General features: G+C 36.5%; 1 protein-coding gene across 2 annotated transcripts in view; it reads right to left on the bottom strand.

Moving 5' to 3' along the window:
• Window positions 1–3,101: 3,101 nt before the first annotated feature.
• Window positions 3,102–20,537, bottom strand: part of plekhh1 (pleckstrin homology domain containing, family H (with MyTH4 domain) member 1) — a 57,247-nt gene continuing 39,811 nt past the window's right edge. For both annotated transcript variants that reach the window (XM_048192308.1, XM_048192309.1), the window contains exons 16-30: window positions 20,252–20,332; window positions 19,881–20,060; window positions 19,038–19,149; window positions 18,718–18,830; window positions 13,234–13,410; window positions 13,053–13,150; window positions 12,509–12,686; window positions 8,909–9,064; window positions 8,727–8,824; window positions 8,466–8,607; window positions 8,236–8,375; window positions 6,404–6,533; window positions 6,192–6,275; window positions 4,442–4,588; window positions 3,102–4,042 (exon numbers count right to left, since the gene is read on the bottom strand). In XM_048192308.1, coding sequence (XP_048048265.1) covers window positions 3,860–4,042; window positions 4,442–4,588; window positions 6,192–6,275; window positions 6,404–6,533; window positions 8,236–8,375; window positions 8,466–8,607; window positions 8,727–8,824; window positions 8,909–9,064; window positions 12,509–12,686; window positions 13,053–13,150; window positions 13,234–13,410; window positions 18,718–18,830; window positions 19,038–19,149; window positions 19,881–20,060; window positions 20,252–20,332 — 2,019 coding nt within the window. In that variant the 3' untranslated portion in view covers window positions 3,102–3,859. The remainder of the gene's footprint in view (window positions 4,043–4,441; window positions 4,589–6,191; window positions 6,276–6,403; window positions 6,534–8,235; window positions 8,376–8,465; window positions 8,608–8,726; window positions 8,825–8,908; window positions 9,065–12,508; window positions 12,687–13,052; window positions 13,151–13,233; window positions 13,411–18,717; window positions 18,831–19,037; window positions 19,150–19,880; window positions 20,061–20,251; window positions 20,333–20,537) is intronic.

The following is a 20,537-nucleotide window of genomic DNA, read 5'->3' as shown; positions in this document are numbered from 1 at the left end:
TTACTATTTCGTTCCCTCGATTTGCAAAATCGTGTGCATGATTTACTATTTCGTTCTCTCGATTTGCAAAATCGTACGCATGATTTACTATTTCGTTCCCTCCATTTGCTAAATTGTTCACATAATTTACTATTTCGTTCCCTTGATTTGCAAAATCGTGTGCATGATTTACTATTTTGTTCCCTCAATTTGCAAAATCGTGTGCATGATTTACTATTTCGTTCCCTCGATTTGCAAAATCGTGTGCATGATTTACTATTTCGTTCCCTCGATTTGCAAAATCGTGTGCATGATTTACTATTTCGTTCCCTCGATTTGCAAAATCGTGTGCATGATTTACTATTTCGTTCCCTCGATTCGCAAATTCGTATGCAGGATTTACTATTTCGTTCCCTCCATTTGCTAAATTGTTCACATAATTTACTATTTTGTTCCCTTGATTTTCAAAATCGTTTCATGATTTACTATTTCGTTCCCTCAGTTTGCTAAATCGTTTCCATGATTTACTATTTCGTTCCCTCGATTTGCAAAATCGTTTCCATGACTTACTATTTTGTTCCCTCAATTTGCAAAATCGTGTGCATGATTTACTATTTCGTTCCCTCGATTTGCAAAATCGTGTGCATGATTTACTATTTCGTTCCCTCGATTTGCAAAATCGTGTGCATGATTTACTATTTCGTTCCCTCGATTTGCAAAATCGCGTGCATGATTTACTATTTCGTTCCCTCGATTTGCAAAATCGCGTGCATGATTTACTATTTTGTTCCCTCGATTCGCAAATTCGTATGCAGGATTTACTATTTTGTTCCCTCAATTTGCTAAATCATTCGTATGATTTACTATTTCGTTCCCTCGATTTGCAAAATCGTGTGCATGATTTACTATTTTGTTCTCTCGATTTGCAAAATCGTACACATGATTTACTATTTCGTTCCCTCCATTTGCTAAATTGTTCACATAATTTACTATTTCGTTCCCTTGATTTGCAAAATCGTTTCCATGATTTACTATTTCGTTCCCTCAATTTGCTAAATCGTTTCCATGATTTACCGTTTTGTTCCCTCGATTTGCAAAATCGTGTGCATGATTTACTATTTCGTTCCCTCGATTTGCAAAATCGTGTGCATGATTTACTATTTCGTTCCCTCGATTTGCAAAATTGTGTGCATGATTTACTATTTCGTTCCCTCGATTTGCAAAATCGCGTGCATGATTTACTATTTCGTTCCCTCGATTCGCAAATTCGTATGCAGGATTTACTATTTTGTTCCCTCAATTTGCTAAATCATTCGTATGATTTACTATTTCGTTCCCTCGATTTGCAAAATCGTGTGCATGATTTACTATTTTGTTCTCTCGATTTGCAAAATCGTACACATGATTTACTATTTCGTTCCCTCCATTTGCTAAATTGTTCACATAATTTACTATTTCGTTCCCTTGATTTGCAAAATCGTTTCCATGATTTACTATTTCGTTCCCTCAATTTGCTAAATCGTTTCCATGATTTACCGTTTTGTTCCCTCAATTTGCAAAATCGTTCCCATGATTTACTATTTTGTTCCCTCGATTTGCAAAATCGTTCCCATGATTTACTATTTCGTTCCCTCGATTTGCAAAATCGTTCCCATGATTTACTATTTCGTTCCCTCGATTTGCAAAATCGTTCCCATGATTTACTATTTCGTTCCCTCGATTTGCTAGATCGTTTCCATGATTTACTATTTTGTGCCCTCGATTTGCAAAATCGTACGCAGGATTTACTATTCCGTTCCCTCGATTTGCAAAATCATGCGCAGGATTTACTATTTCGTTCCCTCGATTCGCAAATTCGTATGCAGGATTTACTATTTTGTTCCCTCAATTTGCTAAATCATTCGTATGATTTACTATTTCGTTCCCTCGATTTGCAAAATCGTGTGCATGATTTACTATTTCGTTCTCTCGATTTGCAAAATCGTACGCATGATTTACTATTTCGTTCCCTCCATTTGCTAAATTGTTCACATAATTTACTATTTCGTTCCCTTGATTTGCAAAATCGTTTCCATGATTTACTATTTCGTTCCCTCAATTTGCTAAATCGTTTCCATGATTTACCGTTTTGTTCCCTCAATTTGCAAAATCGTTCCCATGATTTACTATTTTGTTCCCTCGATTTGCAAAATCGTTCCCATGATTTACTATTTCGTTCCCTCGATTTGCAAAATCGTTCCCATGATTTACTATTTTGTTCCCTCGATTTGCTAGATCGTTTCCATGATTTACTATTTTGTTCCCTCGATTTGCAAAACCGTACGCAGGATTTACTATTTCATTCCCTCGATTTGCTAGATCGTTTCCATGATTTACTATTTTGTTCCCTCGATTTGCAAAATCGTACGCAGGATTTACTATTTCGTTCCCTCGATTTGCAAAATCGTTCCCATGATTTACTATTTCGTTCCCTCGATTTGTTAGATCGCTTCCATGATTTACTATTTCGTTCCCTTGATTTGCAAAATCGTTTCCATGATTTACTATTTCGTTCCCTCAATTTGCTAAATCGTTTCCATGATTTACCGTTTTGTTCCCTCAATTTGCAAAATCGTTCCCATGATTTACTATTTTGTTCCCTCGATTTGCAAAATCGTGTGCATGATTTACTATTTCGTTCCCTCGATCCGCAAAATCGTGTGCATGATTTACTATTTCGTTCCCTCCATTTGCTAAATTGTTCACATAATTTACTATTTCGTTCCCTTGATTTGCAAAATCGTTTCCATGATTTACTATTTCGTTCCCTCAATTTGCTAAATCGTTTCCATGATTTACCGTTTTGTTCCCTCAATTTGCAAAATCGTTCCCATGATTTACTATTTTGTTCCCTCGATTTGCAAAATCGTTCCCATGATTTACTATTTCATTCCCTCGATTTGCAAAATCGTTCCCATGATTTACTATTTTGTTCCCTCGATTTGCTAGATCGTTTCCATGATTTACTATTTTGTTCCCTCGATTTGCAAAATCGTACGCAGGATTTACTATTTCATTCCCTCGATTTGCTAGATCGTTTCCATGATTTACTATTTTGTTCCCTCGATTTGCAAAATCGTACGCAGGATTTACTATTTCGTTCCCTCGATTTGCAGAATCGTGCGCAGGATTTACTATTTCATTCCCTCGATTTGCTAAATCATGCACGTGATTTAGCCTACTATTTTTTTCCTGCATGTCATATGCTGGGCTCCGTACTGTCGTTTATTTACTGGTTACCTAGTTTGCATCGTATGTGCTAATGTACTAGAGATGATGTAATGTTTCTAAGCATCCTGATGAAGTATTCACTGTATAAACTTTAAATGACTGATGGTACCATTATTTAAACAGTGGAAATGTCCTAATATAACAAATATAAACATAAAACTAACTAAACAATAAAAAATTCAAACAAAGACAGAGATGAAACAAAATCATGTTACACACAAATGAAAAAGTCAAACCATGTCTTTACCTGGAAGTCCAGTTTAAAAGCTCCAATTCCTTAAAAATAAGCGCCAAACTTTTTGCACTCAAGAATAAAATACTCTTGGATCTACTCTGACTCGGTGGGTGATCTTCTCAGGGCGGGTCACTACGAGTCTCCATTTATAAACCAACTTTGTGATGTGTTTATTTTTTGTATTTGGACTACGAACAGTGTGCAAATAGTTGACCGTTTCGCACAATAAATAACTTTTGTCTTCCAGTTTATTGTTTGAACCTTCAAACACAAAAAGTCTGAATTGTATCCCAAACTAAATCATCTAAATGTTTCCCAAAATGCGTTTTTATTTGTGTAGTTGCCGATGTGTCCAGACACCTGGAGGCTGAGGTTTTAAAGGAGAGTGGGGCCTTTGGTTGTGTATGTCATTGAGGGGAAGTGTCGGCTGTCTATGTCCCAGAGCTTCCTGTCTCCCGGAGGCCCCAGCACTGAGCCTTGAGTCTGGTTGCCGGCCCCTGGTAAGCTGGAGGTCCAGTAGTTAATATAACTAGCCATGAGGAGCGTCAGTTCCAAGATCTACAGCATTGAAAGAGAGAAAGAAACACAATGAAGGTGCAAACTCTTCAGTAGATGAATATTTCTGCTGTATCAAGCCAAAAAAGACTTGAACCACAGATATATATGAAAAAAGATCCTCACACAGTGGAGCTCATTAGCACTTCCTGTATCATGTAATGCTGTATGAGCGAAACCCCTGTTTTTACCATCAGATGTCATTCAGATAGTGGTTTCTGAGGGGGGTGTATGAGTTTAAGCTCTGATTTCACCCACACACGCTTAAGATCAGATTTCTAAGATGGGTAATAAAATTTAATGCTAAAAGCACCACGTCCCATATCAGAATTCTGTCTTTACTGGCCGCATTTGGAAATGCAGTTAAACTGAGTTTTACCTTTGTAACTTAGCATGTCTTACCTTTGGTTTAGCCATTGCAAATAAAAGTTTATCCACAGTCTTCTTGCCCAAAGCCTGGTCTTTAATCTGGCTGATCACTAGCATGAAATCTTCCTTGCAGCCTCCGAAGGTGATCACTGACTGGTATGGATATGTGGCCAATGGGTGCTAAAAAAGTCAGAGAAATTTACAAAAACAGTATATATAAATAAACAATACACACTACCATTCAGAGGCTTGAATGAAAGGATGCATTAAACTGATCAAAGATGACAGTAAAGACTTTTATAATTATTTCAAATAAATGCTGTTCTTTTGAACTTTCTGTTCATAAAATAATTTTGAAAAAAATGTATCAGTTTCCACAAAATTATTAAAGCAGTACAACGGTTTTCAACATTGATGATCATAATAATAAGAAATGTTTCTTGAGCACCAAATCAGCATATTAGAATGATTTCTAAAGGATCGATTTAGCTTTGTCATCACAGGAATACATTTTAAAACATATTTAATGTATAACTATAAACAACTGTAATAATTTATCACTTTACAGTTTTTACTGGTTTTCTGTTCCCCTTTGGATTTTTTTTTTCTTCTGTGAGCTGGTGAGAATAGTGAGTAGATGAAACCAAAATAAAAAAGACTTTAAAAATAGAAAATTACAGAGTCTGTCCTGATCCTGTATATTCTTTTTCAAAACAACTAGACTTCTCCAAGTGAGAATACAGCCAACTGGGCAAGATTTTAGGACTACAGCTTTTGGAAACTTCCTGGTTAATAAACATTTCAAAACAGTACACCTGCCAATGTGCCCCACTCAGTGCCAGATAGATCTTATACAGTTCTAGAAACATTAGAGCAAGATTGAGAGTGAAAAAAAAAAAATAATAATGCACCGGGCCAAAAGAGGGTGCTAAAGGTCTGAAAAGAAGTGCAATTACAAAAGAGGCCCAGCAAGATTGTAGACCATTGGTTTAAAAGCAGAAATATGAAGCTCATATTTGTGTTATAGCTGACTAAATTGTACTTTTGAGGTGGGACTAGTTTTCCAGGTGATTGAACGTCTGGTATGCACTACCCATGGACATTACTAAGTGGCGGGGGTATATTGGAACAGCGAAAGGCATATAAATTTTAAGTTAATAAGGTTATGATAAAATAATTTAAAATTATTCTTTATTGTTTATTTGTTCAGCTTAGATATAATAACATGCATAAGGACATGCTTCTGCAAGAATATATTAAAACACCCATAGCAGATCTGTACAGGTGGTGCTGGGGAGGGGGAAGGGTAAACAGAAGTTTTCCTAATTGTGCAGCAGGGCGATCGCAGGCTAGGGTACGAAATATGATTAGGAAGTACGTCTGGTTGGCTAACGCCACAGCGTTAGAGGAACCAATCAGCACTCAGTTAGAGTTTCATGACTGAACTATTTGTATTTTAACTACACATTTCCTTTTGACTCAGTTATGTGCTCTACTTTACTTTACAGATTTATAGATATTTACAGATTACATTACAATTATCCCGTACCTTGTTAGTGTTATATTCTCAAAACAGCATTATAGCTGCACTGCACACTTGACTTCTAGGCTTCCATTATAAGAGCATTACTCCAAGTATGTTTTTCATTTGATTTTACAACCTGAGGGAGTCTAAATCATTTTCTGCGGTAATCAACAGCACACTTAAGAGCTTAAGTTGTAAATGGCCCGTAATATTTCTTTAGTGCGGTTCTGAAACTTTAAGTAAGTATCATACACTCACCATTGTGTAGTCCAGGACACTCAGCCCATCCTCATTAACAGCCAGCCACACCTGAGTCTGATCCAATGAAGAGGGAGGCAGTGGCTGTGCACCAACAGAGTGGGAGTGAAAGGAGGAATTCAGTCATGTTTTAACAGCTCTCTTGTGAAAAGGTACACCTGAAAAGTAATTTTGGCAGTGGCTTTGGAAACTGTCGCCTCATCTGAACTCACCTTGGCACTGAACAGCTTGGCCCCGAACAGAGGCCACTTGCGGGCCACGGTGAGATAGATTCTCACACATTCGGAGGCTGTGCACCCATGCAGGACAGACCACTTAGTGGCCAAACGCTCACCGAGGTCCCTGTGGGACAAAGTTACTATTAGATAAAATGTTTGTATAAAGCGTCATCCAGTGAGCACTTTATTTTTCATATTGTTTTTAAATGAAGAAAAACAACATATTAAAGTCAATAAAGCAAAGTATAATATAATATAATATAATATAATATAATATAATATAATATAATATAATATAATATAATATAATATAATAATTAATATATATACACACACACATATACATATATATATTTATTAAAATGATATTTATATTAATATATAAATTAAATAGTATACCATAGAATGCATATATATCAACGTTAACATGTTAACGCATGCAATTAAAATCTTAAACGCGTTAAAATAATTGAACACATATAACTACAGATAAATTATTATATAATTTATATATTATATAATATATTATATATTATTATATAATTATATTATTATATAATTACAATTATAATTATACTATTATGTTAAAATAATTATTTTATTAATTATATTAATATTAATATTATATAATTATATTAAATTAAATAATATACAATTAAATGCTAAAGAAAAATTATAATATAATATAATATAATATAATATAATATAATAATAGTAAAATAATTATTCTATTAATTATAATAAATAATATAATATGTGTATTATATGGTATACTATTATATAGATATAATATATATATATATATATATATATATAGATATAATATATACATACAGTACAGTCCAAAAGTTTGGAACCACTAAGATTTTTAATGTTTTTAAAAGAAGTTTCGTCTGCTCACCAAGGCTACATTTATTTAATTAAAAATACAGTAAAAACAGTAATATTGTGAAATATTATTACAATTTAAAATAACTGTGTACTATTTAAATATATTTGACAAAGTAATTTATTCCTGTGATGCAAAGCTGAATTTTCAGCATCGTTACTCCAGTCTTCAGTGTCACATGATCCTTCAGAAATCATTCTAATATGCCGATTTGCTGCTCAATAAACATTTATGATTATTTTCAATGTTGAAAACAGTTGTGTACTTTTTTTTCAGGATTCCTTGATGAATAGAAAGTTCAAAAGAACAGCATTTATCTGAAATACAAAGCTTCTGTAGCATTATACACTACCGTTCAAAAGTTTGGGGTCAGTAAGAATTTTTATTTTTATTTTTTTGAAAAGAAATTAAAGAAATTAATACTTTCATTCAGCAAGGATGCATTAAATCAATCAAAAGTGGCAGTAAAGACATTTATAATGTTACAAAAGATTAGATTTCAGATAAACACTGTTCTTTTGAACTTTCTATTCATCAAATAATCCTGAAAAAAAATATTGTACACAAATATTTTGTACAATTGTACACATTAAATGTTTCTTGAGCAGCAGATCAGCATATTAGAATGATTTCTGAAGGATCATGTGACACTGAAGACTGGAGTAATGATGCTGAAAATTCAGCTTTGCCATCACAGGAATAAATTACTTTGTCAAATATATTTAAATAGTACACGGTTATTTTAAATTGTAATAATATTTCACAATATTACTGTTTTTTACTGTATTTTTAATTAAATAAATGTAGCCTTGTATAATATAATATAATATAATATAATATAATATAATATAATATAATATAATATAATATAATATAATATAATATACATGAATGTGATGTTATTATAATGTACTCAATCAAACAAATGTGACTTTACCTGAGCTGTTCCATGCTGCATTCTTGTTTGTAGCGTTTAGGGTAAAACCGCTCCAGTACCTGCAGAAGGACCTGTTGGGTCTTCGGCTGAGGAGAACCAACAGGAGACATTGCAGGCCGGTCTAGGTCACCATGCTCAACCTAAAAGAAAAAATTGAGTTTTGTTTGTAACCCACCACTTCAGATACACTCACCCTCAAACACAAACATGTGATCTACATCAACACACACCTGTGCCATCAGCGCCGCCACTTCCAGGGCCAATTCTTTACTGACAGGGAAGTGCCCTTGTTGTACCTCATCATTTACTTGATATGCCAGCAGAAGGCGCTCTCGCTCAGTTTCCCCCTTAGCCTGAGCTCGGAAACACAGCCTACGAGGAAGACTGAATACTTTTAAAACCCTAACATTATTAACCTGTTGGTAAAAACATTCTTAACTGTTCATTTTGATAGATTTTGGACGTACAAGACCACCGTTTTTCAAACGTACCTGCTTTTATAAGTGAGACGGACAATCCGTGTTCCTTCATATTTTCCAGGATGAAGTTCTTTCAGTGCCTGTTCCCACTTGGAGATCACATCACAGATCTGCACCAGAACAATACAAAAATCATTTCATGCAGCACAGAATGTACTTTGTAAAAGCTCTAATATTTAATGTTCATATTGTACTTTATTGCTGGGCTGCAGGCAGTGCTCCAGATCTTTGCCAGAGGGGTCGTCAGTGAAGAGCGCAAAGCCTGAAATCTTTGGTTTCCTCATGCCTGCCCTCTGGTTCACAGTGTTCAGGAACTCCTCTACTGTGGTGGAACCATCAAAACCAACAACCTATAGAAGTGGAGAAAGATATGATGGTTTGAAGAGACATTCTGAAAGCCTGTCCTAGTAAAACGTTTTACATTTATGCATTCCATATCATATCACTGAACCGCCTTTGAATTCTGCGTCCTTCGAAGGATGCGGCCTCTGAATTGGGACACAGCTATAGTATGACACAGGAGGATATGAAGCTCATACTTAAAAAGGGGAAAAAAACCCTCAGTTTTATTCCGAGGCCCAAACTGAGCAAAAATATGCAATTTGGTGAAGTTGCCATAATTATATGGCCAAAATGTAAGATGAAATTTTGATAGCTTGTAATGTAAATCAATGAGCTTAAAGGGTTAGTTCACCCAAAAATGAAAATTCTGTCATTAATTACTCACCCTCATATCGTTCCACACCCGTAAGACCTCATTCGTTCATCTTCAGAACACAAATTAAGATATTTTTGATAAAATCCAATGGCTAAGGGAGGCCTGCATTGACAGAAAGACAATTAACACTTTCAATGCCCAGAAAGCTACTAAAGACATATTTAAAACAGTTCATGTGACTACAGTGGTTCAACCTTAATGTTATGAAGTGAAGAGAATACTTCTTGTGCGCCAAAAAAACTAAATAACGGCTTTATTCAACAATATCTAGTGATGGGCGATTTCAAAACACTGCTTCATGAAGCTTCGAAGCTTTACGAATCTTTTGTTTCGAATCAGTGGTTCAGAGCGTGTATCAAACTGCCAAAGTCACGTGAACCATTGAAATTTCAAAACGTTTCGAAACATACATGATGTGACGAAGCCTCGTTTACTGAAATCACATGACTTTGGCAGTTGTGTTTTGAAATCGCCCAACACTAGATATTGTTTAATAAAGTCGTTATTTTGTTTTTTTGGCGCACAAAAAGTATTCTCGTCACTTCATAACATTAATGTTGAACCACTGTAGTCACATGAACTGTTTTAAATATGTCTTTAGTAGCTTTCTGGGCATTGTCTTGCTGGCAACAAGGCCTCACTGAGCCATCGGATTTTATCAAAAATATCTTAATTTGTGTTCTGAAGATGAACGAAGGTCTTACGGGTGTGGAACGACATGAGATTGAGTAATTAATGACAGAAATTTCATTTTGGGGTGAACTAACCCTTTAAGTCCTGTAACTTACTTTATACAATGGGTGTACCCCAAGGATCAGTGTTAGGTCCTTTATAATTCAGTCTCTGTATTAATGATCTTCTGCAACAGTGTGAAGGGATACAAGTGCAAATGTATGCTGATGACACTGTTATTTTTATACATGAGAGAACAGCAGAGTTAGCAGCTGAGAAGTTAAAAGCTGCTATGGAAAGGATTACACAGTGGCTGGAACAATCGTGTCTTTGCCTAAACACTGGTAAAACAAAAGGAATGCTCTTCTCAAAAACAAATGTTCAATCTCCCAATGTTGATGTTTTTATTAAAGGCGAAAATATAGAAATAGTTAATAAGTTAGTTATAGTTAAACGGATAGTTCACCCAAAAATGAAAATTCTATCATCATTTCATCACCCTCAAGTTGTTCCAAACCTGTATGAATTTCTTTGTTCTGTTGAACACAAAGGAAGATATTTTGAAGAAAGTTTGTAACCAGGCCACTTTGGGGCACCATTGACCTCCATAGTAGGAATAAACCTACTATGGAAGTCAATGGTGCCCCAAAACTGTTCAGTTTAATACATTCTTCAAAATATCTTCCTTTGTGTTCAACAGAACAAAGCAAATTATACAGATTTTGAACAACTTGAGGGTGAGTAAATGATGATAGAATTTTCATTTTTGGGTAAACTATCCATTTAATAATTAATTAAATTATCTTGGCATAATATTGGACTCAAATCTTACTTTTAAAAAACATGTAAAGAAAATGGTGAGGAATATTAAATATTACTTGGCAAATTTTAGACAAATATCTCTGTTGATGTAGCCAAGACTTTTATGCATGCTACAATCCTACTCATATTTCATATTGTCATACATTTTGGGGTCAAGGTGGTGAAACTGTGATTAAACACTTAAAGGTGCCCTAGATTCAAAAATTGAATTTATCTCGGCATAGTTGAATAACAAGAGTTCAGTACATGGAAATGACATACAGTGAGTCTCAAACTCCATTGTTTCCTCCTTCTTATATAAACCTCATTTGTTTAAAAGACCTCTGAAGAACAGGCGAATCTCAACATAACACCGACTGTTACGTAACAGTCAGGATCATTAATATGTACGCCCCCAATATTTGCATATGCCAGCCCATGATCGAGGCATTACACAAAGGCAGCCAGTATTAACGTCTGGATCTGTGCACAGCTGAATCATCAGACTAGGTAAGCAAGATGAAGCAATTGCAAATGAAGCAATAATAACTGACATGATCCATGATAACATGATATTTTTAGTGATATTTGTAAATTGTCTTTCTAAATGTTTCGTTAGCATGTTGCTAATGTACTGTTAAATGTGGTTAAAGTTACCATCGTTTCTTACTGTATTCACAGAGACAAGAGCCGTCGTTATTTTCATTTTTAAACACTTGCAGTCTGTATAATTCATAAACACAACTTAATTCTTTATAAATCTCTCCAAAAGTGTAGCATTAGCCGTTAGCCATGGAGCATAGCCTCAAACTCATTCAGAATCAATGTAAACATCAAAATAAACACTACACTTACGCGATTAGACATGCTGCATGACGAACACTTTGTAAAGATCCATTTTGAGGGTTATATTAGCTGTTATTAACTTTGTTTATGTTGTTTAAGGCAAGCGCGAGCTCTTGGGGCGTGGAGTGCCAGATTTAAAGGGCCACACACCCTGAATCGGCTCATTTCTAATTATGCCCCAAAATAGGCAGTTAAAAAAATGAATTAAAATAAATCTATGGGGTATTTTGCTGAAACTTCACAGACACATTCAGGGGACACCTTAGACTTATATTACATCTTTTTAAAAAAAGTTCTAGGGCACCTTTAAAATCCCTATATAAACAGACTCTAATTTTAGATTAAAAAAACCCAAACCATTTTCATCATTGTAGGATCTTAGAGAAATATAATTTTTTGAGTTTTGACAATTTCCATTTCCATTTTCACTAACCAACTTAACACGCTCCAAAAAAAGTTGGGACAGAGGAGTTACAAGTGTGCAGCCATCAAAATCAAAATTTCTATATATTTACAAAATACAATTAAGTTGGTTAGTAAAAATGGAAATCTTTTCTTTGTACTTTTGTTAAATAAAGCTTAAACAGAATTAACAAATTTTGATTTTATTCTTCTCTGGAAATAGGGTTGTAGTAGATGGTGTACAGCAGTTTTGATCATGTTGATTATTTAGAGGCTTTAGAAATTTGCGTATCAAATAATATACTGTAAGCTGTACAGAGTTAATGCAAATGCTACTGAAAGTGTTTGTGTGTACCTCATAAGTGTTGTTCATGAAGTGTACAGGTATGCTGAAGGGTAGAGAGTGATGATACGGGTTTCTCAACAGAATAGATAAAATTTCCATCCGCGAAGGCTTTGCTTCTCTCTCTCCGTTCTGTAAAGTTCTCTCGACTGAGCGCTGGCAGTACACTGCATACTTCCCCACTTCAGTCCTGTGAGTGTGGAGAGACAAACACAGGCTTTCAAATACAAGTACATTAGGCATAACTGCAAAACCCTTATTCTTATCAGTACCTTAGTCTTGTTTTCCAGCAAATATATCAAAATGCCCTTAAATACAAACATTCTAGTTCTATTGTCAGATTTTTTTCCACTAGTTATAAAATTAAAATTTTATATATATATATATATATATATATATATATATATATATATATATATATATATATATATATATATATATATATATATATAAAAATTCTTATTAAGCTAGCAGCCTTTTTTGACTGTGTTTTAATTTAATTCATTAAGTAAGATATATACTCAAATAGTTATGTAAAATCTGAAGATTCGGTGACCTGGGATCTGCATTCTGCTGCAGGTACTGTCTCAGGTACCACAGGAAATGGTGCTGAGGCAGGAAGAGAGCTACACACAATGACAACAGCTGCCAGCACTGAGAGAGAAAGAGAGATATACAACACTTGATCTGATGATGATACAGTGTGAAGTGTGAGTGTGCACAAACATGACACTGACCTGCGTAAGGGCATAGTTGTGAGGAGTGCGGCAATTGGTCTGTTTGATCAACTGACAGTACATTTCATTCTGCAGCTCTGGATGTGTTAGGCACACCTGCAGTGCATTCTGGGCCAGCGAGGTGTGGTAGTCGATTGAGGGTGATTCCACCAGCACATTGATGAACAGCTGGCATGACTACCATTGGGGCAAAAAAACAAACTTATTTGTATGTGTGTGGGTCAATGACACAACTCTCACTTTTTGTCCTATTTATTAAGTTATACAAAAATACAATACGAAATGTTATTCATAAAACTTGGTAACACTTTAATTTAAGGTGACATAGATACACCTTACATGTACTTACTACTGTAATAACAGTAAATTATGCATAATTACAAGTAAATAATAATCAATCAGGGAAGTTTGAAATCCTCTAAAAATTCCTTAGTCCTCTCACATGTATCTAAGATGCAAGAAAAATATGTTATTACATTTTACTTGATACCACAATATATTTTTTTTTTTCTTGAAATTGGTTTAAGTTTTCTTGAATTCAAAAGAGAACATTTGACATTTAAACAGGTTTTTTGGTAATAATTTATTTTGATGGTCCATTAGGTCCAGTGACTGCGGTTACGCCCACTGAGTGGCAGCATTGGTTTTCAGCGTGAATGGTGCGAAAAACACACAAAACAAGACAGGAAAGAGCTTTGCGATTGATTGTACCAATAGATATGACAAAAAATCCAAGGTATATTTTTACAGACTGCTGGATTGCTGCAATTCACAGAAATAACTGGACTCCAGGCAGAGAAATTTGCAGTTATCATTTTGTATCAATGTGTTGAATTTCAAGGTAAAATCATACCCATATATGTTGTATTGTTATATATTGTATTGACAACTTGTCAATTAAATATTTACCATCTTATATCTTCTGCATAATTGGATGTTTTTAGAAAAACACTGACAAAAACTATACAAGTTTTAGGGCTGGACGATATGACGATATATAACATTGACATAAGTGATCACTGGGATTTAGACCTACCTATATTGTATTTATATGAAGCGTTCACATGCAATTTTGCTTTATGTATTTCCCCTGCGTCGAAATCAGGCATATATAAATGTCAGGAAACATGATTCCTGTCACTATACATGGATTACTGGATCTTTGCTATGTTATAAGAGGAACACTATCGAGTCCAACTTTTAGTTTATGTTTGTTTTACTCATGTTTTACTGTTTTCACAGTTTCCCCTATTAAATCCAGTCATGCAGCAGGCTCTTTAAAATAAAAACGTTGCAGCTACATTTCACCTTATTTTACTAACCCGAACCCTAACACCTAACCCAACAGTCTACTAATACTCTAATGAGAGTTAGATGACATGTAGCTGCAAAGTTACTTATAGTTAGTAGAATGTCTAAAGTGGACCATCAAAATAAACCATTTTTTTTTTAAATTGATTTTTCTTTGTCTTTATTGTGGACACACTTTATTTTTTGACTCATGTGCATCTATTTTTTATGGCTTTAATACACAGGACAGTCCAGAACAGACAGAAAAGTATTGGGAAAGAGAGGCCAGCTGAGATTGGGATATATGGCACCACTGTCTCTGACGAGAACAGAACAACCAGCAGATGGCGAACTCCTCACATAACACATTACCGCACACTGCTGGTACTGTCAGCGCATGCAACAACATGCTTTACTTTCTTATTAACATTCCGTTTCTGCTCTTACAATGCAAATTAAATCAAGTCAGGATGTAGCTGTCAACCCCCCCATTCATTACTTCAGAGTGGGAGGCATTTTCTTTCAGTATCAAATGACTACCTAAAAAGCGCCTGTGATCTTCAAAGAGCACTGAGGGCTGCACATGATGCTAGCTCTCGAGGATACGCCATTGAACTGTCAATAGGGCATAATGTCTGGAAACCTCAGGAGAACAGGGTTCTCAATAGAAAACGGGAGCCTGGGGAGAAACTACGAGCAACTGGAATGAGACTATCTCTCCAGACACTGTCAGCGATCCTCTTTGAACTCTGAATGAAATGTTAAGGCCTGTCCTCAAAATGAGATGTTACAGGGCTAGTGCCATTTCCCACAAAACGTACTGAGAGCCACTGCTGAGGGGTAACTGACTAGTAGTGATGCTATATTTTATAGCTGATGCTACTAACTTTATTTTTTATTTCAGCATAATGAATAACAGTAGCAAAACCCTACATAACTTTTTTGCCACATAATTTACATTTAGCTTTAAAAAAATGAGTGATCTTAGAGATGATTGAGTACTCTTAAAGGTGCCCTAGAATTAAAAATTGAATTTATCTTGGCATAGTTGAATAACAAGAGTTCAGTACATGGAAATGACATACAGTGAGTCTCAAACACCGTTGTTTCCTCCTTCTTATATAAATCTCATTTGTTTAAAAGACCTCCGACGAACAGGCGAATCTCAACATAACACTGACTGTTACGTAACAGTCGGGATCATTAATATGTACGCCCCCAATATTTGCATATGCCAGCCCATGTTTAAGCATTACACAAGGGCAGCCAGTATTAACGTCTGGATCTGTGCACAGCTGAATCATCAGAAAAATGTGTAATGTTAGCTTTAGCCACGGAGCACTATCAAACTCATTCAGAATCAAGTGTAAACATCCAAATAAATACCATACTTACACGATTAGACATGCTGCATGACGAACACTTTGTAAAGATCCATTGTGAGGGTTATATTAGCTGTGTGAACTTTGTTTATGCTGTTAAAGGCAAGCGCAAGCTCCGGGGGCGGGGAGCATGAGAATTTAAAGGGGCCACAGCCTAAATCGGCTCATATTTAATGATGCCCCAAAATAGGCAGTTAAAAAAAATTTATAAAAAAAATCTATGGGGTATTTTGAGCTGAAACTTCACAGACACATTTAGGGGACACCTTAGACTTATATTACATCTTTTAAAAAGACGTTCTACGGCACCTTTAAAGTCCCCCTGCAGTCAATAATTTTATAATGTTGTGATGTTATTTCCATCAAGAGGTGCATACAGTTGTGGCCAGAATTATTAGACCCCTTCCTAAATATGATCAAAGATGACTCTAAAAATAAATCTGCATTGTTTATCCTTTTGATCTTTAATTCATAAAATTAGCAAAAATCTAACCTTTCATTGAAGGAAAAGAATTGAAAGTGGGGGGAAAATAACATTAAGAAATAAATGTTTTTCTCCGAAACACGTTGCCCACAATTATTAGCACCCCTAGAATTTTTTATGAGTAAAATATCTCTGAAGTATATTCCCATTCATATTTACATTTTTTTAGCTCACCGGGGTGATCATGAACATGAAATTGTCCAGCCATGACTTCCTGTTCCACAGGAATATAAACATGAGGAAACACAAAGGCCAAATTCCCTTAATCATTCATCACAATGAGTAAAACCAAAGAATATAGTTATGATGTGTAGCAAATGATTGTCGAGCTTCACAAAATAGAAAGTGGCTGTAAGAAAATAGCTGAAGCATTGAAAATCCCCATTTCCACTATCAGGGCAATAATTGAGAAGTTCCAATCAACTAAAGATGTTACAAATCTGCCTGGAAGAGGACATGTGTCTAAATCATCCTAATGTGCAGTGAGGAGGAATGTTTAAGGGGCCAAAGACTCTCCAAGGATCACAGCTGGAGAATTGCAGAGATTAGTTGAGTCTTGAATCTCAGAAAGCGTAAAAAAAATGATCAAAAGATCCTACATCCCCACAAGTTGTTCGACAGTTGTCAGACATGACTGGATCTTCAAACGGGACGAGCTTCTATGGTCAGATGAAACTAAAAATATAGCTTTTTGGCAGCAAACCCACCAGATGGGTTTGGTGCACACATGGATAAAAAGTGCTCCATGTCCACGGTTAAATATACTGCTGGATCTTTAATGTTGTGGGCCTATTTTTGTGCTGGAGGTCCTGGATAACTTGTTCAGATATATCGTATCATGGATTCTATCAAATACCAACAGATAAAAAAATCAAAACCTGACCGCTTCTGCTAGAAATCTTATAATGGGCTGTGGTTGGATCATCCGTCGGGACAATGATCCAAAACAAACATCAAAACCAGCACAAAAATGTGTCACTGAGCACAAAATGAAGCTTCTGCCATGGCCATCCCAGTCCCCTGACCTGAACCCTAAAGAAAATGAGTGGAGTGAACTGAAGAGAAGAAGCACCATCATGGAGCTGGAATCTGAAGGATCTGGAGAGATTCTGTATGGAGGAATGGTCTCTGATCTCTTGTCAGGTGTTCTCCAAACTCATCAGGTGTTATAGAAGAAGACTCAGAGCTGTTCTCTTGGCAAAAGGAGGTTGCAAAAAGTATTGAATAAAAGGGTGCTAATAATTGTGGGCAACGTGTTTTGGAGAAAAACATTTATTTCATAATGTTATTTCCCCCCCACTTTCTATTCTTTTCCTTCAATGAAAGGTTAGATTTTTGCTAATTTTATGAATTAAAGATCAAAAGGATAAACAATGCAGATTTATTTTTAGAGTTATCTTTGATCATATTTATGAAGGGGTCTAATAATTCTGGCCACAACTGTATTTTTTTGGTCAAGATCTTGTATTGACTCTTGTAATGCAAGAGTCGAGCACTCTGTAAAGTTTACTCCAGCACATCCTCATGTAACCCCTCCTGTTCGAACCACCAACTCTAAGCAGGACTCGAAGCCGGGTCCGCCAGCATGGGAGTCAGGCACTCTAACAAGGAGGCTAAAGACCGCAGTCTCTAGCATCAGTAGCTAGAGTGCCTCTTGAGATCAGGGGAGTGAGGTTTAAACACACAGCTCTTACTGGCCTACGTCCGTTACACTCACCCCCCTAAACCTCACTCCCATCGAGGTCACAGCACCAATGTAACCCCTCCTGTTCGAACCGCCCGCTGTAAGTGGGACTCGAACCTGGGTCTGCCAGCATGGGAGTTGGGGACTCTAACAAGGAAGTTAAAGACTGCAGTCTCTAGCATCATAATGGAGATCCTTAATGTTTTGTGCCAAAAAAAACTTTATTTTATTACATGTAGTGTTTCCAAGTACTACTGCTTCAAAAGAGTAGTCTGACTGTAGTTGAACTACTTTTAATCATATAGCTACAGTTTCAAAGCAGCTTGAGAAACTGCAGAGAGGTTTTACGTCAATCAGAGCCAAATCCAGCTCATTATCTCCTGTGCTATAATGAGCACAATGCCTCCCATCACTGCCTTTGATCCTGCTGTGGGAGTCCACAGTAGGGACAGGACGGCACCATCAACTCTCGGGAGAGGAGGATGAGGACAACTTATAAGTGTTTGAGAGATGGAGTGATTCTTCAAGGGAGATAAAGACAACAAGAGGACATAAAGACTTGAGCATCTGTGAATGTGAATAAAGCAGAAAGAAGGATAAAGGACTCTGAGAAAGTAAGAGAAGACACAGACAAAGGCGTTCACCTTAAAGAGCTTGAGAGCCTCTGTTTGAAGTGCCTCGGAGGGTAGCGTGGTGAGGGGGTACCGCAGACCCTCCTTACTGAAGCACAGCACTTCACGTTTCCACAGAGCAGAGTCTGCACACATGAACAACAGATTGAAAAACAAATTTAAATGGCACAACAGCTGCCATCAAGCCATCAGAACTGGTCGTAAACACTGTCTGGGGTCTAGATGGAGTCATTCTATCTGTCTGTCCCAATTTAAAACCATCCAGTCCATCATGCGACTTGAGAAGCAGTTGTACGTGTTATAGAAGTAGATATTTAAAATTAACCTCTGACCTGGATCTCCATCGACATCCAACAGCTTGCCGATCAGCTGTTCGTACTCTGTGCCCACCCTCAGGCTGGCACAACTGCCCGCCGCAACAGTCAGGTGGTACAGCCAGGTGTCCTGTGAGAAAGTCAGCAAGAATCTGAGACCCTGTTTACACCTGGTATTAAGATGCTTTTGGTCGATCGGATCACAAGTAGATGAGGGAGACACATTCCCGTTTACACCTGTTGTTTTAATTCGTCAGTTTTGTCCACTTTCAACCACTTCTGTCCTGATTTCTTTCGAGGGGAGAAGTCTATCAAAATCAGGAATGGTGAGAGAACATTGCGCTTGGGAAGTTATTCGTCTTCCAACCAAACTTGGGTCTTCAGCCGATAAAGTTTAAATCCTGTCGGTCTAGTGTGCTTCCTGTAATGTCAGCTGGTGGAGAGTAGACGGTCTTTTATGGCTCTTCAAACAGATTCGACCACATGAGAGTCTACACCAGGGATCTCCAAACTCGGTCCTGTAGGGCCACTGTCCTGCAGAGTTTAGCTCCAACTTGCCTCAACACACCTGCCTGGAAGTTTCAAGTATGCCTAGTAGACCTCGATTAGCTGCTTCAGGTGTGTTTAATATGGGTTGGAGCTAAACTCTGCAGGACAGTGGCCCTCCAGGACAGAGTTTGGAGACCCCTGGTCGAATGCGTTTTTGACTACCTCTGGAAGTGGTCAAAAGTGGACAAGCTCAAAACTTTTAGACCTGAATAAATTCATTTATACATGGCATTCTAATTCTAACAAAGTACAAACAAGCTCCTGGGTAAATGCTAGGCAAAATTTAGATTGCATTTGTGGTGTAAGTGATACCTTTTCTTGTTTAGTGCCGACAAGCAGGTAGGTGGGGCTTTGCTCTTTGGGATGGACCACTAACGTAAAGTGAGAGGAGAGGAAGCCCCGCCCACCTGCTTCATAATCCTCGTCAGAGTCACACGATCTGTCCACTTCTTCCACCCGTGCTTCCCGAACATGTAGCTGACCCAGAGGTAACTGCAATGAACACATATTTGAGTTCAACATACAACACCATCATATGCATAAATTAATTTACAAATGACCTGAATATTTTTTTATTTTAACATCAAAACATTACACATTTCAGCTTAAATAAAAACATTGCAGAGCTACTAACAGAAAAACCCTATAGTTTTTTTCAATTTAAGGAATCTAAAGATATCTACCTTGTCATCCTGGTTACGGTAGTAGTAGAAGACTTTCCCAATCAAAGCACACCACACAAGCTTTGAATGACCATGCTTCACCTGTAGTAAAATAAAAAATATTATCAGAAAAGTGGAGAAAGAAAGAATAAGTGATCGTAATACCAGGTGTAAAATCTGTGCTTGATATTGTTTCCAGTTCATTCATCAAACTGAAAATGGACTGTCAAATCAAATGCATTCAAATGGAAAAACAATGCAATTAATGTACACATTTGACAAGACCCCCACCCCCCACACACAGATA

The sequence above is a fragment of the Megalobrama amblycephala genome, linkage group LG5 (genome assembly GCF_018812025.1).
Source record: "Megalobrama amblycephala isolate DHTTF-2021 linkage group LG5, ASM1881202v1, whole genome shotgun sequence".
NCBI lineage: Eukaryota > Metazoa > Chordata > Actinopteri > Cypriniformes > Xenocyprididae > Megalobrama > Megalobrama amblycephala.
Note: the sequence above shows the minus strand (reverse complement) of the source record. Positions and strands in the feature narration are given on the sequence as shown.